General features: G+C 39.3%; 2 protein-coding genes across 9 annotated transcripts in view; one reads left to right on the forward strand and one right to left on the reverse strand.

Annotated features, from left to right (window-relative positions):
- Positions 1-17,857, reverse strand: part of GLOD4 (glyoxalase domain containing 4) — a 354,560-nt gene extending 336,703 nt beyond the window's left edge. The window contains exon 1 of the mRNA XM_044054305.1: positions 17,739-17,857. Within this exon, the coding sequence (XP_043910240.1) occupies positions 17,739-17,828 (90 nt within the window). The 5' untranslated portion in view covers positions 17,829-17,857. The remainder of the gene's footprint in view (positions 1-17,738) is intronic.
- LOC122787535 (aldehyde dehydrogenase family 3 member A2-like) overlaps positions 5,602-26,811 on the forward strand; it is a 644,066-nt gene continuing 622,856 nt past the window's right edge. Inside the window, exons 1-2 of one of the 8 annotated variants that reach the window (XM_044054295.1) lie at positions 5,602-5,743; positions 6,576-6,672. In XM_044054295.1, the coding sequence (XP_043910230.1) occupies positions 5,718-5,743; positions 6,576-6,672 (123 nt within the window). In that variant the 5' untranslated portion in view covers positions 5,602-5,717. The other 7 variants (XM_044054297.1, XM_044054301.1, XM_044054296.1 and 4 more) reach the window with 7 other exon arrangements.

Here is a 26,811-nt window from a genome sequence, read left to right on the forward strand (position 1 = left end):
GAAATCGATAGCGTCTCTATGTATCTTTTTCTGTTCAAAAAGTCTTTTTTCATACACAAAAATTCCACATTTTCTTCAGCCACTTCTTGCAAAACCACATTTCACATGTATATTTATATATTTAAATAGGACTGATTCTTTATATTCTCCCATTTATTCACTAATTTCACAAAGTTATTGCCTTTTTTCTTGCCCCTCTCCTCCTGGGTCTTCTAATCAGCTAGGATGCATTTTTCTGTTACTCAAGCATTTCCCTTAGAACAATGGAAAAGGTTTCACTGGCAAACTCTTTAGAAGGATTTTGTTACCGCCAGAAGTATTAAAAGCATAATTCTCTTCTGCTTGGTGGCTCACTCTTTGGGCTAAATCTTTTATTTATAATTATTATTGTTGTTTTCCTTGGCCAGTTCTGCATACAACAATGTCTCATTTTCCAGGGAAAAAAAAAACATTCTGAAGAATGCTGAATACAGCAGCCTGAATCTTACAACTGCCTCTTGACATTCCCCAATTCCTGGAACAAAATTGCTTCTCTTTTGCCTGGTACACAGCATATAATGAAATTTTCCACAGTCTGCTCTCCAAAACTTATACTTTCCCTTCTGCCAAAATTCTGTCAGAAGCATCTCTTTCTGCTAGCAGGATTGCATATTTACTAAATAGTATGCTTTCCCACTGTAAGATTTGGAGCACAGAAATGATGTGCACTCACAATTAAATCCTGCTTTGGAACACTAGTGCAGATGCATAGCTGTACTTTAACGGTCTGTTCCTTCTAGTTTCTTCTTAGGTTCTGTGTGCTCAGTCTTTGCTCTACAATTTTAGAAAAAACTCTTCTTGAGCAGTCTCACTCAGCCAGCCTTCTCTGCATTTCAGACTCTTGAATTTTACAATTTTAAAAGTTCATCTGAATAGCTAAAACTTCTTTTTTTTTCACAGATTTGTTATTTACCTTTATATATTCCTTCAGTGTTTCATTTATTTTAAGACACCTCTAAGAATGCTTGCTTTATTTTTCATCTAAATTACTGGAAGTCATCACCTGTATCAAAGATGAAATTTTAACTTCTTTTTGTTAGACAGCAGCATGATTCTTCTAGGCCAGAAATGTTTCTTCTTTTCTGGTCAATTTCCTCAAATTTACCCAAATTTCTTCTTTGTTGGCATCCAGGCAGTGTAATTACTAGACAGTAAATAAATCTACCCTAAATTAATAGCTTTAACTGGCTTGTTTTCACAGTGGGAGATCTCGAATCCGCTTCTTGGTCACTGAGCAGACATCTTTGGCATTATAACTTTGAGGATAAATGGAATTAACTGGTTACAGCTTTAACAGAGAGTTTAGGAATGATCTACACATCTCTGCAAACTAGTGCTGCTACTAAATGGGGGAGGGTTAGGGGAGGTGTTGGTTGTGTGTTTATGACTTATTTCTTTCTATGAGAGTTTGGGTTGTGGAGATTTTTTTCTCTTAAGAATTGGGATTTTGCAGACCCTCCAGCGACTCTGGTCATTTTCCTCTACGTGAGAAATGCCTGGTGAAGGTTGCTAATGGTTGGGTTTTGTTTCTGAAAGTTAAGGGAACCACGACAATAGAAACTGTATAACATTTATGCATGGTAGAAAGCTGTTACAGAGCCAAAGGATACTGCAAAGAAGACTTGATATGAGCCCAACAGAGAACAAGATTCTGATTTATCATGACTGAAGTGATTTGGTACTTATGAGAAGGAAGTAGTTCAAAAGATAGATGCTAGAAAAGTGGATACAGTGGTCCAAGAAAAGAAACTAAAAGTAGCTTTGATCATTGAAATTGCCACACCCACTGACTACAATGTCTTGTGTACAGAGAGACATGAAGTCATAAAAATATCAGGCTCTGCAGGCAGAAATGAGAGCAATGTGGAAAATAGATACCCAAACAGGTCCAATAGTAGTAAGAGCAACAGGTCTTATTAGAAACCCAGAAGATTTGCAGAAATTAAAAAAAAGAAAGAAGAGTTAAGTAGCTGTTTGGAAGAGACATAGTGGAAGAAATAGGTAAATAGCTTTACAGAGTTATAGTAGTGTAGTGCAGTAAGGATACGTTGCAACTTGGGGAGGAGCATTTGTTATGACTAGCTGGAAGAAGGCAGTACAAACATCTGCCACCTAGGTTGCAAGGAGCAGAATGAGTGGAGAATAAAAGATTTACAGAAGTTCAGATAACCAATTGACATTTGCTCTTTAATGTAGTGGGATAGCCTGAATAAGAAAGGAGTGGAAACCAAAATAATTTGATCTAGCTTTCACTTAGGTTGAGAAGTAGGTAAAGAAGTGATGTGGGAGTATGAGCCAGAATTGAGATTAAGGGAAGGCGTTTAGGATGAATAATGGATAAGAAAAGTGCTGTCATCTGGTTGTGAGTGGTGGAATGACTAATAGTTGTATAGCAGCGATACAGATAACCGAGCTGCCACCTACACTACGAAGCAGAGTTAAGAAAAATAATGGAGAAGAAAAGTGCAACCTATCTGCCACCTAGGCTGTGAATGGTGGAGGAAGTTTAGTGAAACATGTCCAGTAGAAGCAAGAAATAGCCTACCGCCACTTAGATTATAAAGCTGAAGGGCAAGCAGAAAAAGCAAGATAAGTTAAGTGGATGGGGAGAGGATTACACAGCTGCCACCTAGGTTGAAGAGTATTGGTAGAGTGGCGTAAATTTCTTCTTTGACTTGTGAGTTATGTGGGATTTTAGAAGAATGCTGAAGAACATAATACAACCTCTCCGCCACTTAGATTGCAAGGAGCAAAATAAGTTGTGTGACAGAGGCGGGCTTTCTCATCTACCATACCTATATGCCACCTAGGTTTAGACTGTAGATGAGAATACTGAACTTCACTGGCACTTAGGTTAGAGAAGGAGTGGTGGGTTTAATAAAAATAAGACAGCAGAAAGATGATCTAACCACTTAAGGAGTGATGGCGGGAGGTTAGCAAGACGGGAATGCTGGTGAAGAGTTACTATAGTTGCATCTGACATACAAATTTAAAGGAGTGAGTTTGGCCTTATCAGAAGGACAAAATACAGCCAAAGGAATAGCTCAGTGGGATTCAGATATGTACATTGGAATGGCAGGATGCGAGTGTGGATTGTTTTGAATGTGATTAGTAGGTTATGATTTGTTGGATTACAGGAAGGTGACGTATAAAAAGTACAAATGATATGCCAGACTAGTTGGGGAGAGAAGTAAAGCCGCACTGTGGCCAGTTGAGAGGATCACGACTAGCTCTCTGCAACCTAAAAAAAAAAAACAGTGAGCAGCAATTATCCTTTCCTTAATCTGCCTTTTTATTTTAATTGCACATAAACATGCAGTAACAACAGTAGTTTTTTTAAGTTTATTTGTAAAATGCATCCTTTTGATTTTGTCAAAAAAGAACAGGATTCCTGAAAAAAAGCTGTTGCTGAATTAAAGGTAAATTATCAGTAAGCACAAGCTCTAAGCTATTCACAGGGAATCCCTATTTGCAAATAGCAAGCATGGTTAAGTGGAATTGTAACAGTAACCCTCCAGCAGGTACTATTCCTTTGGCAAGAGTCTGAAAGTAATTTAAGTTTCTGCCAAAGTTTAAAAAATATATTTTTAAATGTCCATAGCACAATCACCCTACACTTGCCTAAAACAGTGGATTCGGGGCACAGAGTCTTGTCATTTGATTCTGCAGCTGCCATGGACAGCAGTTCAGACCTCAGATAAAATAAACCACAACATAACAACACATATTTTGAGGTTTATTTAAAGATGAACTTAGTAGTCTAGCTAGAAAGAATCTATTAGCTACCTGGAAGAGCTCTACTGCCAAGTGTCTCGAGTCCTGTGGTTTACAGCACTATCCCTACCAGAGGGCATACATTCATAGTGATACCCTAAAAAGACAGTGGATTCTAGCTAGCCTTTAGGGGAGTCAAATTCCCACTTCAGCTATGTCATGGAAAAAAGACCTATTAAAAAAAAACTTCAAAATAAAAGGAGATACTAGTCTAATGAATTTTAAGAACAGGATATACTACCGATATAAGTTAAAAACTACTGTGTAGCACTTAAATAATCTAAATCAGCATGTACTGGGTCCACATCAAGTTGCCTGAAGAGGACTACAAGGGTGGTGAATTATTTACTAGCAACTCGAGTGCAGTACTAACTATGAAAGATGGCTTCTATAGAAGTTTTAATCACAATCTTTCAACAGTTAAATTCAAACTCAATATGGTATCCTAACCAAGTGTGAGTTGTTTAACTGTACCTGTATTTGGTCAGAGAAGTGGTGCCAAAACCTTATAAAAGATGTTAAACGATAAAGCATAAGCAAAGGTGTCTGTAGTATATCAAATTAACACATTGCTATACTTGCTTACTTAATGATAGTAACTATATTTTGCATGTTTTATCTGGTTAGTGCAGGAGGGTTATTTTGGGTGCATCAGACAAGGTATATGCATTCTCCGGGTATTGAAAAAAATTGTCTAGTCTAACAGGTATCATCAAACAAAATATAACGTTCTCAGTTGTGGAGCTACCTAGAGCTAAGCACCAAGATGTTGCTGTGCGCAAGACTAAGTTCTACGTGCTGAGCAGGATAATTACTTAATGAAAAAAACAAGATGGGAGTCACATGCAACTAATAATTAATTTTGAATGCTACAATCCCCTATACTACATTCAATACACTATCCAACAGATCAGTGCACAGACTCAAAATTGCAATCATCTTCTTCTTCTCCTTTCAGCTGCCCCCATTAGGGGTCACCACAGTGGATCATTGGTCTGCGGAACAAGCGACAGCAGAGTTTTACTGTGTCACGTTGTTAGCCTGGTGCCCAACTGTTCTCAGAAGGCACACACAGACATCAAGAGGCAATTTAGAATGTCCAATCCACCTGCAGCATGTCTTGGGAATGGGGGAGGAAACCAAAGCACCGGAGTAAACCCACGCAAACACAGGGAGGACAAGCAGACTCCACAAATAAGACACCCCAGCTGAGAATCGAACCAGAGAAAGACCCAACACTATATTAATTGGTTTAACAGAGTAAACTATTAAAAAGTGGCTATAACCAAATCAGTCAGTCCAATATAACTTCCTAGCCACTACTTCATAAGCAATGCAATTGCACAAGTAAACAAACTGGCTAATCCATGCCTCTTAGAATCATTTTCAATAAATTCCAGAAAGGCAATTGATGGGACTCATTTCCAGTACATTCTAAACAGACAAATGACAAACAAGACTAAGGAAAACTAGCAATTCATTAACAACCATTTATGCAACCTCCGCAGGCAAAACTGATAATTCAAGCAGAACTAGCCCATTGAGTAATTCTTCTATTTTAAAATGTTGCAGCCTAAAAATTACATTAGCAATTCACTGTTAAACAAGCCCAGCATCATAAAATGATTTTTCAATATTCAGCAAGTCTTGGAAGACTACATTAATTTAAAAATGTCAGACCAAACATTAACTTAGAATTTACTTTAACTAATTTGTAACATTTGAATACTGGTTGCTGTTTGCCTACTTTATAAACTTCTGTTTCTTCACAAGGAGTAACATGGCAGAAAGTGGTGAAGTGGAACTTGACTATTGTCCTAGACTGATATCCAAGGAAAATTCTGGCTATGTTAAGAAATTATTGACAGCAGGACTGAATCCTTTGTTGCCCTTGAACTTTAACCATGAGAAGCAAGATGTTACTGCTCAGGTAATTAAAGAAGAATTTATACAACTTTTTAAAGAGTTGGAAGATGGGTTATACAAACTGAAACATTTTCAATGGCAACGTATGCATTTCGAGGCATGCCTGCATTTTAAAGTCATTCCAAGGGGGGCTACGTATTTTTCGCATGCCTACCTATGGCTCCAGATATCCAGATTTACTTGCCAAATGACAGGCCATTAACATAGAAAGTAGTTTTAAATATATGGAGCTACTTATTGATTATTTTAAACCTAAAGAAACAGCCTTGATACAGCGTTTGGAAGAGAGACAAACTGCAATTGCCAGGTACTACCCTGAAATCAGGTATGCTGAAAAACTTGTACTGTTTTGCAATATTTCTCTTTATGACTAAGTTACAACGCATAAAAACTAAAAAGTTGAAAAGAGACTATGCTGATTTTGTTAAAGGCCATATATTTACGTGGCCGAAAAAAGAATACAAATGCTGTTTACTCAGATTCTAATATTCAGGGTGTTAAAGCTGTACCTAAGACTTTTAACACAGTCCTTAAAGGCTCAAACTCTTCCAAGAGCAGTAAGGATGGCATGTTAGAGGTTAGCAATGTGCCATCCATGTCAGTGATTGGTCAGAATATATCAAGTGATGAATGTCTCCATATTATTACATCAGAATTTGAAATTGAGGCCACTGAAGTAATTCAAGAGTCAGAGAATAGGGCTACAACAAAAACTGATGAAATTCCACCCACCATGTTTAATTCTTCTGTACTAACCACTAAGAACATTGAGATGGGTGCCAGACCAAAGACTAATGCAACTTTTTTATCTCTGCTCACTCATCTACCTTTGCAAGTGAGGACACCAGAGAACAACAGAAGAAGGCTGTTCAGCAACAACCACAAGAGAAGGAAGCTTTCTATGGACAATCCAATATAGAGACATTTAAAATGGTATTTAATCTTTCTCATAAATTTTTAACTGATGTGCAAATTGATGTTTTAAACAAGGGCTTGTCCTTTGTACCAGCTGTTACTAGCAAGTTACATGATGTGATATTAGATTTAAGGCAGTTTGCTAGGAATGTAAATTTGCGCTATATGTTTTCTAACATTGCTGCTGCTGAATATAATAAGTATAAGAAACTTAGTACATTTATGCCCGTTTCTCAACCAGTGATGGATATATTTTTGAAAGTTTGTGAGAATGAAATTGATACATGTCTTATGTCCAGGCGTAGACCAGGACACTTTAATTTAAATTTGCAAGAAAAGCAACGACTGGATGATCTCATTGTGGACAAAAGTATTGTTATAAAATCTGCAGACAAAGGAGGTGCAGTAGTGGTGCTAGATTACTCTACATATGTGGAAACTATGAATAATATGTTGTTAGATGAAACTACTTATACTCTTGTGAACATGAAAAAAGTGAGAGAGATTGTTAGTAATGTGAAGAATGATTTGTTTCATCTATTACAGACTAGCATTATTTCTAAGGATTTATATGATTACTTTATGGTAGATTTCCCAAGACTCCTTATATATCAGGTCTACCCAAGTCGCACAAATCTTTGGAAAAACCTCCTCTAAGGCCAATAGTAAATCTCTCAGGATAGGTTACAGAAACAATTTCTAAATGAGTTGAAGGACAACTTAGACCTATGGCTGTGTTAACAGACTCTTCACATTTTTTACAACAATTAAGTTAATATATGGAGAGCTTGAATTCAAATGCAAGATTTATTCTTGTGACATTATATGTAAAGAATCTCTTTACAGTCATTCTTAATGATATAGAGCTAAGGTACATATATTGCTTTAATGAAAGAGTAGCATATATGAACAAAAAATATGTTGAAAGTATATGAAGATTGTTGAGTATTGTACTTGAGAACAATGTGTTTGCCTTTCAACAGAAGTTTTATTTACAGCGTTGGGGTGTTGCCATGGGCACACCCTGTGCTAACAGCTATGCAAACCTGGTTCTAGCTGAAATGGGAGGTGAGATACATTCTGACTGAAGAAAATCCGTGGCTAGCACATATAGGCTTATATCGCAGATTTGTGGATGATGTCTTTTTTTTTTTTTTTTTTTGTGGAAAGGGGATACACAACAATTGGATGCTTTTGTTAATTATCTAGAGACAACCACCACATTTTTAAGATTTACTGTGCATTTGTCAGTAGATTTTATAGAATGTTTGGATATTTTATTAAAAGTAGATGAAGGAGGTAAAATAAACACTTTGTTATACCATAAGTCATGTTGGAAAATGCTCTATTGGACAGGGGTATCATGCAGCCCCACCACATTTTTAAGAATGGCATGGATAATCGGCTTCTGAGAACTTCCCGACTTTGTAGCAAGGAAAGTGATTTTTTTACATCATATAAATGTAACAGGGAATAATTTGTTAGAACATGGTTACAAAAGTAGGAAAGCATCAAAAAGGGTTAAGTCCATGAGAGATGGGAAAGGTAGACCTTAGTATTCAACGAATACTGGAGATTCAATTAATAAGGGACAGAGAAATATATGTAAGGTTAGGATACCCTTTACTTTTAGTAAAGATTTTAAATATATAAAGAACATAATACAAAATAACCGGAAGATATCACTGTCTGATGACAGGATGAAAAATATAGTAGGTGATGTGCCAAACTTCAGCTACAAGAGAAATTGTAACTTAAAGAGTCTGTTATGTTATAGATCAGGACCTGGTGATAAGAATAAAATAGGTAAATTATATAGTGGCAAATCAGGTATGTATCCATGTAAAAGATGTAAGGCATGCAGGTATATTAAGACTGATAATGTGTTTGAGCATCCGGTTACTAAAAGGATATACAAGTGTTCACACTATGTATGCTGTTCTACTAAAATATGTGATTTATATAGCAACCTGTTCAGAATACACTTCTTTTTATGTTGGTAAAACCAATGGAATGTTAAAGGAACGTATTTTACAGTATATGGGTGATATACTGAGACATGTGCAAAGAAGTGCAGTAGTTCAACACATTAATGAATTTCCACAGCATTATTTTAAATGTATGGCTTTGGATATTTACACTCCTGCACCTAGAGGTGGTGATATAAAAATGCCACAGAAGTTAAAAAAAAAAAAAAAAAAACTACTGGATAGCTGGTTTGAGAGCTGATGTTCCACCAGGCTTAAATGGTTTTATACCTTTAAAAACAATTTTAAAGGCTAGAAAATGTTAATTGGTTAAAGGTTTTAATTAATGTAATTGGTTTTTCAAGTGTATTTATATGCAGACTGATTTTATATTTTTTGTATTGATCTGATAAAGGAGGCATCTCCAAAAGCGCTCATCTGTTTACTGTGTATTAAATATATGTGGTTTGCAGTGGTTGTCCCATTGTTGTTTCTCAAGTATTTAACCTGCTTTTTTCTACAGTGGGACTGATTTTCTCCTTGTTGCTGTTTGCCTACTTTACTTGTAACATTAATTACATTAAATGAACACCCGAAAAGGCACAGGTTTACCCAAGTGTGTGTGTGTGTGTGTGTGTGTGTGTGTGTGTGTGTGTGTGTGTGTGTGTTGTGGGGGGGGTCCTGCTAGAGGGGAGTACTGACCCTGTACTGATGGTATGTAGTAAACAGCACTAGACAGTACATCACTGGGAAGGAGATGGGTGGATTTAACGGAAGGGGACTAAACAGCAACCCAATATGTTATTCCTTATCAAAGAAGGATTTAACAGAAAGTGACTACACGGCAAGCCAATATGTTATTCTTTGTCAAAGAAGGATTTAATGGAAGTCGACTACACAACAACCCAATACGTTATTTCTTGTCAAAGAACCTTATGTCAAATGGAGTTATGGAATTCCTCCCCTACCCATTTTTGCATCCATCTCCTAGAAAAACACCACCACACTCCAGAAAATCTCTAACAGCATCTGCTGTTTCAATACAAAATGACACCTCCATTAACATCACTATATCATCCTACAAAATGGCTACCCATAAAACACAGATCTAACCTACTGTTAGTATCCAAACTCTACCTACTCCAGCTCCAGAAATATACTCCCCTTGCAGCTAAATTTCATGAAAAAAAAATCCTCATAAAACCCAAGGCATTACTCACAAACTACCAAAACTCTCATTATGCCTAGAATCAAACTCCATATTACTGCACATGCACTCTCCTCTCATGCACCTACTCACTGAAAGATACCAGTGGCTGAAGGGGATCTGCCACTCGCTGGACCTCAGGCTGTGGCCCCCAACTTGCCCGCTACACCATGGGGTGGCCCACTCACAGAAGGGCCAAGCTGCCCTAGCCTCTTACATCCCTCCCCAGGCCAAGCACACTCCTTTGCAATTATAGTCTTCCAAGTCAACCTTCCGCCAAAGGGAGATGGGATTGTCCTACATGCCACCCCCCACCCCCCAGCACATCTACCAACTTTACAATTCCTTTACGGTTTATTATAAATAACTTTGTTCCTGAATGTGACAAGTGAACTCCATCACTTCTATACAGTTCTAGCAAACTGATTAGTATGGTACTAACTTGGAAAGGGAAGCAACACTCCCCTTGCCCCCATTCTATTTTGCTCCTTGAACTGCCTTATTATCAACTACTTGAGCTTAAACTCCATTTAGGTATTTCACTGGGAAATTGTGTAGAGAGTAATGCTGGAGCATTGGGATAACAGTACTCAATTTAATCTTTCAGGGTACTACTGCAAACCCTGTTAGACCTGTTGCTAGTTTTTCAGTCCATTACTATCAATCATGTGGCCACTGTGTAAGCAGCAGATGTACCATACCCACATATGTGGTGCCCCCTCCCACTCAATACTGGGATATTTCCAAACCTGTGACATCTTTCTCACTCAGACTCTCACATTTATAAATTAATTTCTCTTTCTAGCATGTATAGGCCCAGCAAAGCCATTTCTTTTCAAGGTGTAGAGCCAGCTCCAGGTGTAAACATGCCTGTGCCTGCCAAACAAGTCTCATTTAATTGCAGCTTATGATTAAGCCCAAACCCTGCCCATGTTTTACCTTGTTATACAGTTTACCCCATAATCTGACCTGAACGCCCACCTACTAAAGCTGAGTGGCATAATGTAATGCTGCTGGATCACCTTTCTGCATGCAACCCAATAAAACATTTGAGTAATGCATGATGAGATGCACTTCAAGTAAACATTTCATCTTGTTTCAACCAGCAATCTTTTCTCCACTGATCACTGCTGGGCCTCAGACATGTATCTGCAGCAATTACCCCACCAAACTATATAGCAAAAGCTGTGTACTGTCTTATCAAGCTTTCCTTAATACCTATCTGCCTACTTTATCTACCCTTGTTCAGGTCTGCTGAAATATTATGAATCTAGCTCTCACCAACCATGACAATTACCTTCAGAGATGATAAAACTGTTCTCAAAATAGTCAAAATCGATGATTCCACCATTTGGGGGAAACAAGCTCTAGCAGTCATTGAAAAGCAAGAAATGGTAATTAAACCTGACTGCCTAAAAGAAAGCAGGGTATATGAAGACACATGCAAAGTCAATGTACTGACAGGAGCTAAGGGGCTATGATATAATATTTTAAACCCAAACACTGCATTATGGGATACCTATAGATAGACTAAAAAAAATCAAGATGCCAGACTTCACGTGGGCAGACTCTGGAATTACATTTAAAGGAAAACACCACTTTAGAACTAAAGAATCCATTTTTCACACACTCTCTGTTGTCTGAGTTATTTTAACATCTCAAAATCACTCAACTGCTTCTTATAGAATTGTAATATGTTTTCTGCAAAATGGATGTCAATGGGGCTTGACTTATCAATATGATCTTATTTTTTTCAAGCCTCTTTCCTATAATCCTTTACAAGTCTGCTTTATAGGAGTCATGCTAGACAGAAGGGAGTAGTGGTGTATTCCCATTCCACTGACATATAATGGGATTAGTGTCAGTAACTGTCATCTTATACACTGTCTGCAACAGGACTGTTTCTTTTATTTTTTGAATGGCCCTCGTTTGTGTGTCTCTCAGGGCTTGTTTTATAGTATACCAAGGAATTATACTGCGGCAACCAGAACAGTTGCTAAATTGCAGACCTTTGTTCAGTTATCTTTTTGTAGTCCACAATGAATTGATAGGCTCTCCCCCTATACTTTGGTAAATGTGCTGATACTTTACAAGAATTATAAGAAAAAAATATAATCCAGCTTTTCTCTAAATGTCAAGACGTATTTGATACTACATTCAAGTCATCTTAAAATGCAAAGCAGTATAAACAACAAACATTTAAAATTTAAAGCTTAGCATCTCAATACTGTGATCCTGCTTATGTAAATTTGTCAAAAGAGGTAACAACTGCCTTTGAATTATTGATTCTAATTGTTCTGTTTTTACTATGAAAGGCATGGCTACATTGTAAGCAGCTTTGAATCACTGTAAGTTCTCTTCCTCTCTGCAATAAAGACAATGGAAAATAGTTTCACACCTCTTTGTCCTGTTTACAGCAGCCTAAGCTCCCGACTACAAATTTCTCTGTCTGTGGTACGTCATGCAAGTGTATACAAATTCCTCCACAACTTATGTGAGAAGTTAAGCTTAAAAAAATCTGGGTGTCTTTCCTTTTCTTTGACAACAATTTGAAAAAAAATATTTTATAAAGTACAAGCAGGTTTCATGTACCTACACAGTACTGAAATCATATTGTAAGGAAAAAGCAACCTAAGAGTTTATTTAAACTGTAGGAAAACGGAAATCTTTCCTTTAAAAATATAGAACAAGGTAGAGTCTAAAACTGGTGCCAAACATGTACGAAACATCAATACATGATGAAATAAACATATTTCAGTCTGTGGGTGCGGTTCTCCTTTAACTGAAATTGCTAAGAAAGTTTTACAACCCAATATCATCTTGAATTTAGCAGCTAAAATGATATATTTTGCCTTTTTAGAAACACTTTAACCTTCCTTACACAAGATTATGACTTAAATCTGTTCCCTGTTCCTTCAAGAGGCTTTGCAAGAATAGGGTAGTACTAGGCTAACTGCCCTTCTGGGCTATTTTAAACCTAGCCAATTACCCCAAGTCAGAATCAATCCCTCCACCTTGTGTTTGTAAGGTGAATACCTTAACCATTATGCCGACTATTAATAAATAAAAGTTAAACCAAATCTAACTGATAATCTAAAAGCTTTGCCCATATCTGAAATATTCCAGTCTTTTCTGAACAAGTTATGTGCACTGTCCTATTACATTGCCCCTTCTTTTAAAGAAGTGAACACCAAAAAAGCTAAAATGGCCATAATGTTACAATTGTTATTTAACCTACTCTATGTACAGATATTCTCTGTTGGCTTTCTTATTACATTCTATGGATTCCATGGAGATTTTAATTTTTTACTCATTTTTATTTTTGATTTTTTTATTGGAAAAATATGTAATACTTCTGGTACTTTTCTCCTTGGGTCTCCACTGAAAATGAGCCCCTGGCTCAGTTGGACTAACCCAGTTAACAAATGTCCTCAATAAATAAATAAATAAATAAATAAAATATTCTACTACCTGGCCACTAGCCACAGGGTAGCATCCTGCTGCTGTTTTCTATATTAAGTTTTAGAAATGTCTTAGCATGCAGACAAATAAATAAACCACAATCAATCCACAGGGTCATCAATTGTAAGACACGCGCTTTGTTTTTTGTAGGAATTGGAATTCTTTTACAGTCTGCATCTTAGCCACTTCTGCCGTGTGGTCCTGAATAAGATTTCGAGGAAGGTTACCTAAAAAGTAGTGTGCCCACACAACATTTAAAACTATCCAGTAATACCCATTCATTCATTTACTACCTGCAAACAGCTTTTATTTTTAATTAAAAATTACCCAGACATAATCTACCTTGTATTAACCATCCAAGTAGTGAACCAAACATGGATTTACTCTGCACTAAGGACCAGCTGAGTAGTACACATGCACATATAAATATATATAAATGTGTGTAAACATACACACACGCTCTCTCTCAAGAAAACATGCTTTATTTTGCACTACAGCATCAACTAAGTAGCAACTACTTTTTTTATACAGGTAATTTGGAAAATACGATTTACCTAACAAAAAGTGCGTGTTTGTGAAATTAACCAATCATTTATACGGGTCCTGTTATCAGTAGGACATGTCAGGCTGAGCTACCTCATCCCGCTTACCACTGTGTAAATCAATGGGACTTTTTATTAGTGCTTCTATATCCACTAATATGAAGAGGACTGTGATTTGCCCTTTTTTGTTTGTTTACAGCCAGAGCATGCCTGCCAGCCACTGCAGCAAGCAGCAAGAGCCTACCTGCCAGCCACTCCAGCAAGCAGCCACAGCCTGCCTGCCAGCCACTCCAGCAAGCTGCCACAACCTGCCTGCCACTCCAAAAAGCAGCCACAGCCTGCCAGCCACTCCAAAAAGCAGCCAGCCACTCTAGCAAGTAGCCAGCCAGCCACTCTAGCAAGTAGCCAGCCAGCTAGCCAGCCACTCCAGCAAGCAGCCAGCCAGCCACTCCAGCAAGCAGCCAACCAGCTAGCCAGCCACTCCAGCAAGCAGCCAGTCAGCCAGCCATTCCGGCAAACAGCCAGCCGGCTAGCCATTCCAGAAAGCAGCCAGCCAGCTAGCCAACCATTCCACCAAGCAGCCAGTCAGCTTGCCAGCCACTCCAGCAAGCAGCCAGTCAGCTTGCCAGCCATTCCAGCAAGCAGCCAGTCAGCTTGCCAGCCATTCCAGCAAGCAGCCAGTCAGCTTGCCAGCCATTCCAGCAAGCAGCCAGCCACTCTAGCAAGCAGCCAGCTAGCCAGCCACTCTAGCAAGCAGCCAGCTAGCCAGCCATTCCAGCAAGCAGCCATCCAGCTAGCCAGCCACTCTAGCAAGTAGCCAGCCTGCCACTCTAGCAAGTAGCCAGCCTGCCACTCTAGCAAGTAGCCAGCCTGCCACTCTAGCAAGTAGCCAGCCTGCCACTCTAGCAAGTAGCCAGCCACTCTCGCAAGTAGCCAGCCAGCCACTCTAGCAAGTAGCCAGCCAGCCACTCTCGCAAGTAGCCAGCCAGCCACTCCAGCAAGCAGCCAGCCAGCTACTCCAGCAACCAGCCAGCCAGCCACTCCAGCAAGCAGCCAGCCAGTTAGGCAGCCACTCCAGCAAGCAGCCAGCCAGCTAGTCAGCCACTCCAGCAAGCAGCCAGCCAGCTAGCCAGCCACTCCAGCAAGCAGCCAGCCAGCTAGCCAGCCACTCCAGCAAGCAGCCAGCCAGCTAGCCAGCCACTCCAGCAAGCAGCCAGTCAGCTTGCCAGCCATTCCGGCAAACAGCCAGCCACTCTAGCAAGCAGACAGCTAGCCAGCCACTCTAGCAAGCAGACAGCTAGCCAGCCACTCTAGCAAGCAGACAGCTAGCCAGCCACTCTAGCAAGCAGACAGCTAGCCAGCCACTCTAGCAAGCAGACAGCTAGCCAGCCACTCTAGCAAGCAGACAGCTAGCCAGCCACTCTAGCAAGCAGACAGCTAGCCAGCCACTCTAGCAAGCAGACAGCTAGCCAGCCACTCTAGCAAGCAGACAGCTAGCCAGCCACTCTAGCAAGCAGACAGCTAGCCAGCCACTCTAGCAAGCAGACAGCTAGCCAGCCACTCTAGCAAGCAGACAGCTAGCCAGCCACTCTAGCAAGCAGACAGCTAGCCAGCCACTCTAGCAAGCAGACAGCTAGCCAGCCACTCCAGCAAGCAGACAGCTAGCCAGCCACTCCAGCAAGCAGCCAGCTAGCCAGCCATTCCAGCAAGCAGCCATCCAGCTAGCCAGCCACTCCATCAAGTAGCCAGCCAGCCACTCCATCAAGTAGCCAGCCAGCCACTCCATCAAGTAGCCAGCCAGCCACTCCAGCAAGCAGCCAGCTAGCCAGCCATTCCAGCAAGCCAGCCATTCCAGCAAGCAGCCAGCCAGCTAGCCAGCCATTCCAGCAAGCAGTCAGCTAGCCAGCCATTCCAGCAAGCAGCCAGTCGGCTTGCCAGCCATTCCAGCAAGCAGCCAGCCAGCTAACTACTCCAGTAGGGTCAGGGAAGCCATCCACTCTGTCACGGAAGTCGGCTAGACAAACAAAGACTGTGATTGTAGTAGTAAGAAAGTACAAAGAGTATGTCTAGCTTTTTAAAAATGGGAATATTATGTTTTATTTCAGTTTTTAACTTTTTAATGTTTAGAAATAAATGAGGTGCACTGTACAATATTTAAATCTGTGTAGTGATTATTTTGAGATTTGCAAGTAGTAGTCATTCACGGACCTCTTCCATCGTTCGTTTAGGGCAAGGAAATGCTAGGTAGAACATGAAGCTCCCACCACTTGTGCAATCTGAACTTTCAAAACCCTGTTTACCTTACCCACAGTTCTCTGGCAAATATCGCTGTGCTTCACATCAAGCCTTTCTTTGTGTGTAACTCAGGACACAAAACATTTAGTGTCTACATAGTTTTGAAGGTTGTAGTCTGGAAGTATGGAAATCTCAATATAATTGCTTGCCAATCCAGGAAGAATGATCCTTGAAAATGTTTGCCAAGTAATTCGTAGTTCGGTAATCTCCAAATGTAGTACCTCACACTTAGTTCTGCACAGCTTTGGGCGTGCTGTCAGTGATTGGGACGCCAAATGGGTGGGGATTTTGAGGAAGACTGACATGCATGCTAATTCGCATGTCACGTCATGTAAATTGTTAAATATTCATGCACACAACGAACTCCACCCTCGTAGAAATTATTACCTTTTCTCCTTTTTCAGGGGGCAAGCCCCCCTGCATCCCCTTGTGGGGGCACTGCACCCCCCACACCTTCGCTTCTGTACAGATGTGGAACAGTGCTGCTACCCTCTTCGGGAAACTCAGCCGTTAAAATGTAACGGTATTCTATCTAAATCAACATTGATGAACTTCTTAATTCAGAGTGTTGTTGGAGTTACGCAGAGGTCTGTAATAATAACTGTCTTTTAATAATTTTATAAGCATAGCTTCTTGTGTTTCTACAGGTACTCATTATTAATGACATCCCCTACCGTCTGCAAATGAATATTCATGTGGCTGCTGCCTAGTCCGGCCTGGAGGCTGTTTGGGGCGGGATTTGCTACTGCACATCCTGCAAGGTACTACACTTGTAGATTACCCCTAGTTCAGGCTATCTGTAATTACTAATGAAAACTGATCGTTCACATGAAGAAAGAAAACTGCATTTTATACTAAGGTTGCCACCTTTTCAAATGCCCAAAGTGGGTCATCGTTAAGTACAAACGTCAGATTTTGCAAGGTGAAACATAGCCACGGCCAGTACAAACGACAGGACTTCACTTTTTTGCCTGAGTAAAAGCTTATTATTGTAGCATTTTAGTTAGTAAAAGCTTATTATTGTAGCATTTTAGTTGCTCGTTCTGTTTCTTATAACATTTAGGTGTTTCAGATACAGAATAATTGTTTCATGCAACTATTACATACAATATGGGAAATATTTTTGTCTTAAAATCTCAGGACATTTGCCATTTTTTTTTCCGCAGGACACAACTGCTCAAAGATGGACTGTCCCTCGCAATGCGAGACAGGTGATGACCCTAATTTATACAAGTCACTGTTTATGATGCCCTCAAACAGGACATTAGTCCATAGTTCCATACGCATGTGTCGGAGATAGTTAAGATGGATGTCAGCTGCGCTTGGCGTTTCGACTTAGCAAATTACCCATAATCAGTTCCCTTCCCTTGCTGCATACCTCTCAATTGTCCAAAATGTGCATTTTACCCTGGGCTTATCTCGCATAAAGGTCAGTATAAATAAATTGTAAAATTGCCCTGGATAGTTTAATATCAAGAATCAAAACTAAAACTGCATTAAACGTGTCAATGTCACTGTACTTGCTTTAATTTGTATCACAATAACACCGCCGACACCCCAAATAAGCTCATTAGCTACATAAAAACTATACAAGGAAGAATTAGAACCTACTTTCATGCCCAACACATCCCTGTAAAACATTACTGTCCGAGCTCGATCTCCAATTTTGAAAACAAAATGTAAAGCACGTCTGCCTGACATGATACCAGTTATAACACTTGGCCGTAGTAAACACTACTTATGTTTGTTTCCGGAATTGGGCGGCCACGGTGGTGCAGTGGTTAGCATTGCTGCCTCACAGCAAGAGGTTCTCCGGTTCGATTCTCGGCTGGGGTGCCTTCTGTGCGGAGTCTGCATGTCCTCCCTGTGGTCGCGTGGGTTTCCTCCGGGTGCTCCGGTTTCCTCCCACATCCCAAAGACATGCTGTAGGTGGATTGGACACTCTAAATTGGCCCTAGGTGTGCGTGTGAGTGTGCCTTCTGTGGAAGGTTGGGCGCCGGGCTGGCAACTCGACACCGTAAAACTCCACTGCCATTCAATGTGCGGACAAGGTGATCCGCTGTGGCGACCCCTAACCGGGAAAAGCCGAAAGAAGAAGAAGATGTTTGTTTCCGGAATCATGTAATATCTACTTCCGTTTATAAGGAAAGCGCCATATACGCAGGACTTGTTACGTGTGAGTTACGTAATTGTTCCTCGAATGCTGCCTTTCTCTGTGTTTTGGGTTAAGTTTTGCACTGCTTTTTGCGGAACTTTTTACAAAAAAACACAGTTGTCAAAAATCAACAAACTGATTATTTGATTTCAGAATAAATGTAAATAATACGAATAGTCCACGTTCTCTTTCCAGGTCAGTACTACCAACCTGTCCTTATTATGTTATGGTTAACCCTGATGATTATGGAAATAAAAGGCTGAGAATAGTGCGCTCGTCGATTTACAAAAGAGCATTGAACATACATGAGATGTAATGTACAACTCTTTATTAGGCCGACACAGGTTTTGCAATTACTCGAGCTTTCAGGCTGTAAGGAGCCTTTCATTGGGAGTAAAGGTAATGATGTTAGACAGTGCATGCAAATCCAAACTTCTTCCTTGGCTAGTAGGGGAAGCAAATCATTCATCCACAACCCCTTTTCCCCCATAGGGATCTGGTTAGGGTTACCACCTGTCCCACTTTCCGAGGGACAGTCCGTCTTTGGGCAGTTGTGTCCTGACAAAAAATTGTAAAAATGGCAAATGTCCTGAGATTTTAGGACAAAATTATTTCCTATATTTTATGTAATAGTTGCATAAAACAGTTATTCAGTATCTAAAATACCTATATGTTATAAGAAACAGAATAAGTAACTAAAATGCTACAAGAATAAGCTTTTATTTAGGCAAAACAATTATTTTTGCACATAGGGATGGGGTTGTCACTTCAACAGTGACAATCATCTGCAGCCAAGGTTCGCACTGCTGGGTGGCTAGCCCCGCCATTTCTTGAATATCAAGTTTTTCATTGCCTGGAGTCATTTCTTGGCTATCCACGGCTTTGGTTGCCAGACGTCCCAATCTGAGCGGGACTGTTCCGGGAGCAGCAGCCCGATCTCGAGTCCCACACTGCTGTATAAAATCCTGGCGAACTAGCCGCCGTCTTTTTTTTTTTTTGGCCCGTATACGAGCCAATCAAAAAATCGCAAAACGGAGCTGCTTCTGTTGAATGTGGACTGCCTGATCAATCGATAAACACTGAGCTTCTTATGTTTAATGCGGAACTAAAGGTGTTCCGCATTAAAGACTTTTTTGGGGGTCCCCACCTACCGGATAAGAAATCTGGCATTCTTCCCTTTCTATGCACATCCGCGTATTTAAGAAAGGATTATACGCTTCTCTTTTTAGGCATAACTTTGTGTTTATGTGCTATATCTAACATCAGCAACCTAATAAATCTTGAAACCCCCAAGGGCTTTTGATAGCCCGAATAAAAGCTGAATTCCAATTAAAGGTATTACATATTTTCTGTTTTTGTCTGTTCTGTTGGTGGGCCAACACGGAATTTCTTCTTTTTGGCCCTCAATTTAACCTTGCCGATAGATTTACTGATGTTCCTCATAAAATCACGCATGTTTTTGAGTACAAAGATTTTATTTGTTAAACGGGAAGAGCATTGATCACCATGGACCTCTTACAGACTCGACATAAAATGAATGCGAAGTGTACATACACGGTTTCTGATTCCGCGAAGCCACCATACTGACCTCATTCTGCCTTTCAACACAGCTGGAATTTGACAGAGGGAGTGTATGTAGGACAAAGGTTACATTGCTTTTCTGTGTCAGCACTTTACACTTTCACTGATTTATACTTTTCTGCTAGTACAGGGTTTGTTGAGTGGTATCAACTCAATTTTCACCTCGCTGAGGTCAAGCTTAGCTAACATACTTTGTTGTGATAGAAACATTGAAAACTAGGCACCGTTGAGAGGTACAGGTAACAAACCGTAGTAAGTATGATATTGCATAGTTGGAAGCGAAACTTAAGACTGAATATGAATGATAGATCGATACAGAATAGTATGGCTAGGATTTTTATAAATTCAAGGATTTTTTTATGCCAGTACTTAGTGCACGTCGCGAGATAGTGATATTGATATATGCGTATACTAAAAGTAAAAAAGAAAGCAATTGTAACGTATCAACCGTCGCGATCCCATTCCTCACTGTTTTACGAAAACATCGCAAATTTTCCATAGCACGGACCCAGTGCTAAAGCACAGACATCGCTGATTTAGTTGCTAGATATACAGATTAGTAGCATCAATAGGTACCACTTGTGGTAAATTACTCAGTAAATATAGTTAGCATAGTAACAGGACGAGAATGTAGCACAAAAAGTATGAGCGAGTGAAAAAGCACGAGGTCCTTGCTCTTTTACTACGTCCGGTAGTAAAACAAATGCAAATGTCTCACGTAATAGCCAGATAGGCTAAAACATCAAGATTTTTCACTGTTTAACCTCCTTTATGGGGGTTGGGAGGGTGCCTTAATGGTTAAGGCTTTTGCCTTACAAACACAAGGTGCAGGGTTAGAGTCTCACAAGGGATAATTAGCTAGGCTTAAATGGCTCGCAAGGGTAGTTAGCTTAGTACTAAACTATGAACTATGAGCCCATGATGGAGGCATATGTAACTTACCCCTTAAGGACACGCAAGTGCACAAACTACCTCTAATTTGAAAGCTCACTCACAGTTAGACGTTGCCCGTTCGATTCTCAGTTAGATCGTCTTCTATGTGGCGACATGCGTGAATGTGCGTTCCTTTGTTGAAGGTTGTGCGTTAGGCCCGGCAAGCCAGCATGTAAAAACCTACTGCCAATCATTAGTGGACCGGAGTTCCGCTGTGGCGACCCCTAACCGGGAAAAGCCGAAAGACACAAACAAACCAATAAAGCCAGTCCCTACATGTCACATGGCATGTTTCACCCTTTGTAGGGACTTATTAATGTATCATTAATAAACAGTTTGGCCATTTTATGAAACATTCAATTGTACAAAAAAGCATTATGAATGTTGTGACGATGTGAGGTATTGCCAGCTACGGCAGGAGAAATAGGACAGTGGATGTGCAACATATGCCAGCATAGCTAGCTAGAGTTTTGTAAAGAATTGTATGACATTTGCATATCAAACTGATTTGTACAGGTGCTTGTGTTGAAAATGTATTTGTAAAGTTGCTTATGTTAAAAAATGTACCCTGTAAACAGTGGATCCTGCTGGACAGAAAAATAAATACACCTGTATGTCAGACTGTATTGTAACTGTGGAAATTAATATATCATAATAGAGGATACTGGAGGAGAAGAGGTTAATTTCAGTCTAGATAACTTTGAAAAAATAGTTTGTTATTAAATTACCTAGTTTTGGCTGTACAGATTGTATTTTACAGTTCTGGTTGCAACTAGAGACACAATAAAGGACTAGGAATCCTGCTGTATTGTCCTTAGCAGTGAACTAACTGCCACCCTGGAAGGGTGGATGTGTTGAAATGATTTTATGGCCTCCAGATGCTATAACACATCTTAACAAAGTTATTTCTGTTTGTATGGTAACGTGTGTGAGATGCTGTTTCAGTTTCTAGTAAAGGAGGGTAGTACGAGAACCAGAAGCCAGATGACCAGATGTATGTGATTAACATTCCATAATCCAGCACAAAAATGATGTAATACTAGATGAGACAGAAGTCTCAGAGCAGTCTGTTTTTGAAACCTGAACAAGAAGGAAGACCACACACCGACTTCATCTTTGCTAAATTTGTAACCACCGCCAAACACTCCTCTCACCACTTTCTGTCATTCCAAGGTCTAAACTGGCTAGAGCTTCCCCAACATCTGACATACCTGCAACTAACCATAGCTCATAAGTTAGTATACAAGCCATCTAGCTGCCCTGCCCTCTCCTCTGTCTTCATCATGTATTATCCAAATAGACCTCTGCAATCGGTCAATCAAATGCTCCTAAATTTAGCAAAGCCTAACCTCTCTGCCGGTCAAATGTGCTACCCATACACCATGGCCAAACTATGGAATGCTCTCCCTCCATCTATAAGGACCACCAGCAACCCTGAACACTTCAAAATATCATTGAAGCAACACCTAATCTCCCACTGGAAATGTACCTGTACCAGCACCGAACATAATACAACCCCAAACTCTTAGTCTGTCTACTTCTTCCACCCGCCTCTCCTTCCTCCATATCTCACTTGTCATCTCAACTCTTCACTTATACTTTTCAGTGCATTCACTTACTTTCCCTATTATGGTTCCCATATCCCTACTAAATATATCTTTAGTACAGAACCCTACTGCCTTATAGTCGATGCGCTAATACCTTATTCTTAGCCTAATTAACTGCTACTCTACATTTTACCTCCCTTCCATATTGTTGCATGTTGCACTTAAACTAATATTCTACATTACCAGTTGCATTCATGTTGGTCTTGAATATTTAAACTCATTTTATTAATAAACACTGTAAACTAGTACTTAAACTGTATTTATATCCATTGTAATCTATTACCTATCTGTATCTTATTATTATTCTTTTTTCGTTTTGATTCTGTAACTCAATCATGTATATTTGTTTGTATGCCTGTTGGATTGTCTACTTGTTTTGGAGCCCCCCCCCCGGGTCTCTACTGAAAATGGGCTCACTGTGGCCCAGTAGACATCCTGGTAAACAAATGCAAATAAATAAATAAATATATCTTGCCTTGCCTTAGTAAGTAACCAGGGAATAGTAATTCTTTAGATTAGTCAGGAAAATGTAGTGAAAGTTTTGGCATATTGGCAAGCTAGAAGGGCTTTAATGCCCATGCTTGAAACATTTGTATGTATGTATGCATATATGCATGTATTAGTTAAGTACTGTTTTTCTGTGTTTGTGCAAATCTATTCATCTGTGTTATTTTAATATTTCCTTTGAGTGAAACTCTGACATTTATTGTAATTAGATATTTAGTATTTTCTTGTCCTTTTATCAATTATTATTAAATATTTAAACTTTTCACTGTGGTTGGTCTTTTAGAGAATATTTTAACCTTTGAGAGTACTTATATTTATTTGGTGACACTGTGGCCACTCCTGAAAGCCTTACTGCATTGGTCAAACACTATAATTTGTATTAGTATTAATTTCACTCAGTATAATTGGGTACCCTTGTGAGAGCCTTAGAATAGATGGCTTTGCAGTGTCCTGGTGGCAGTATCTACCTTATAGTCTAGGCAGAGGGGCATAGCTAGTAAATCTGTGCCAGCCTTTCCCAGGTGTGTGTGTGTGTCATCATGGACACAGAGCACTCGTTTCACAGAGAGGGTGATGGAGGACTTGGCCTGGGACACTCTGTTGAAGACTCAACTCTATAGCTGTACCAATGGGGAGTCTTATTGTGGGCATGGAGAGAGACAGGGAAACCTAGAGCCCGGACTGAGTGTGTTCCCCATGTGCTGTTAAGGGAAATTGTGTTTGGTGCAGAGAGCTGAATCTGGAAATATTGGAGTACATATATTTGTTCAAAGTGAATGCCCCTTATAAATGTAACTTGAGGGTGACTGTAAAACTTCCCAAATAAAGAACAAAATAACAAGTACAAAGGTTACACAGAAAAGCCACATGGAGAAAAAAACATCAAAAAGACAGTGGCAAACTAGACTGGGGGAAAACTGAAAACATATAATTACAGCTGAAAACTGTGATTTGACAAAAATAATTGCTTTAGGCTACGGTTTTGCCAATAAGTGTTTTCAGTCCATTTGTGAAACATTTCCAAATACCTCAGTCAGCATTCATAGAAAATCTGTTGACAGTGTGAGGTCTTTGGAAAATCAGTTAATTGTTCTCTATGGTGATTGTCATAATTGTAATTCTGATATGCTGAGCTTGTTTCTGCATGAGTTTATAAGCTTTGTCTATGATTTTTAAGACAGTAAAGTGTATTGTTTACAATGTCCCTTTTAGTTAAAAGTGGTACACACAGAAACTGTGCATCTTCTAAGCAGATAGTCCATAATAAAGAAATGTACTCATCTTTTGATTTTTCTTGTAATGGGCAAGTAATGTAGAAAGTCTCACACTGATATGGTGTACTAATAGCTTTACAAGTACCATTTTCAGGGACTGGTAATAGCAAAATATTTTAAGTCTGTTGATTAAAATGTGATACCTAAGCATGCTTTCTGAATAAAAAAATGAGGAAACAACTTGAGTCAGGCTCCTAAAAGCAAGGGAAGTTTAACTGTAGTTGTGTGGACAATGCTGAAATACAGGTAGAAGGGGGAGGTGAGTATGAAAATCAAACCGGACAGTAGTAGTCCACCTCAATGTTGTTGTGGAGTGTGACATTGACCTCTTGCTATTGCACCAAGTAGCTCTGGCTGTCCTCAGAGGAATATGTTACATTCTGGTAGTACTACTGCTCTTTTAGGTGTATGTATAAAGTCATTAAATTTATAGTCTTAACCTTCAAGTGTAAGCAGCTTGTTTGCTAATGTCTGCCATTGCACTTTGTTTTATACAAGCTCTCTCTGTCTCTGTAAAATACTTCTGTGACAGCATAATCTCTTTTTTAACTCATCTCCTGAGGTTGAACCTGTTTTACCTTAGTAAACAAATATAAATGAACTAAGCTAAACTAACCAACCAACCTTGCAACAGCATTAAAACTGGGCTGCACAAAAGTAAACAATGAGCTCCTCTTGATTTGTGGGATGGGATGTTAGACTGTATGAGAATGCATTTTGTGTGTGTGTGTGTGTGTGTGTGTGTGTGTGTGTGTGTGTGTGTGTGTGTGTGTGTGTAAGGATCATAATGACATTTAAGAAAAAAGTTTGTGATGTGGTCCTGGAGAATACTATTTAGTTCAGTATTTTTGTTTTATGTTATGTGGAAGTAATTTCACATTATATGGCTGAAGGTATGTACCACAGTACTGTAAGATGTGCTGCTGCTGATTTTTGTCATAATCATTGCAGTTAAATGTTGTTAAATGCTTAACTATTGGGTGTTGCATAGATCTAAAGTTAATTAAGTTTTGAAACTTAAGTTATAATCTTAATTTTACCTTCCACACAAACAAAATATTAATATTAGTTAATTTAGTAAGTTGGAACATTATATGACACTAAAAGGAACAGAAGTAGTATTCACTTTTGTGTACTGCAAGTATTTTATACCCCGTAGTTAATGCTAGTGATCTACAGATAACGCTTTATTTCATCATATCTGGGTAATTTATTTACAGACTGCAGATGGATGTTTAGCTTTCAGGCCAGCAGATCTGTTCATTTTCCTTGTCCTAAATTCTCTGTCTCTGTTGATCTGATGAATGTTGTAGCTTTTGTTGAATATGTAGTACCACGTTTTCTCGCTATCCGTCTTTCATAATTATTCTGAACCCAGGTAATCTCATACTGTGGTTTTTATCCTATGTTATCTACATTTTTCATTATCACTTCAGTATCAGTGTTTTTTTCTGTAAATACCACATGCTGAAAACTAATTTTATTGCCTAGGTATCTGGGAGAGAGACAGGGAAACCTAGAGCCCGGACTGAGTGTGTTCCCCATGTGCTGTTAAGGGAAATTGTGTTTGGTGCAGAGAGCTGAATCTGGAAATATTGGAGTACATGTATTTGTTCAAAGTGAATGCCCCTTATAAATGTAACTTGAGGGTGACTGTAAAACTTCCCAAATAAAGAACAAAATAACAAGTACAAAGGTTACACAGAAAAGCCACATGGAGAAAAAAACATCAAAAAGACAGTGGCAAACTAGACTGGGGGAAAACTGAAAACATATAATTACAGCTGAAAACTGTGATTTGACAAAAATAATTGCTTTAGGCTACGGTTTTGCCAATAAGTGTTTTCAGTCCATTTGTGAAACATTTCCAAATACCTCAGTCAGCATTCATAGAAAATCTGTTGACAGTGTGAGGTCTTTGGAAAATCAGTTAATTGTTCTCTATGGTGATTGTCATAATTGTAATTCTGATATGCTGAGCTTGTTTCTGCATGAGTTTATAAGCTTTGTCTATGATTTTTAAGACAGTAAAGTGTATTGTTTACAATGTCCCTTTTAGTTAAAAGTGGTACACACAGAAACTGTGCATCTTCTAAGCAGATAGTCCATAATAAAGAAATGTACTCATCTTTTTGATTTTTCTTGTAATGGGCAAGTAATGTAGAAAGTCTCACACTGATATGGTGTACTAATAGCTTTACAAGTACCATTTTCAGGGACTGGTAATAGCAAAATATTTTAAGTCTGTTGATTAAAATGTGATACCTAAGCATGCTTTCTGAATAAAAAAATGAGGAAACAACTTGAGTCAGGCTCCTAAAAGCAAGGGAAGTTTAACTGTAGTTGTGTGGACAATGCTGAAATACAGGTAGAAGGGGGAGGTGAGTATGAAAATCAAACCGGACAGTAGTAGTCCACCTCAATGTTGTTGTGGAGTGTGACATTGACCTCTTGCTATTGCACCAAGTAGCTCTGGCTGTCCTCAGAGGAATATGTTACATTCTGGTAGTACTACTGCTCTTTTAGGTGTATGTATAAAGTCATTAAATTTATAGTCTTAACCTTCAAGTGTAAGCAGCTTGTTTGCTAATGTCTGCCATTGCACTTTGTTTTATACAAGCTCTCTC

This window comes from Protopterus annectens, chromosome 13.part0 (assembly GCF_019279795.1).
Source record: "Protopterus annectens isolate FY-2018-M chromosome 13.part0, PAN1.0, whole genome shotgun sequence".
Classification (NCBI taxonomy): domain Eukaryota; kingdom Metazoa; phylum Chordata; order Ceratodontiformes; family Protopteridae; genus Protopterus; species Protopterus annectens.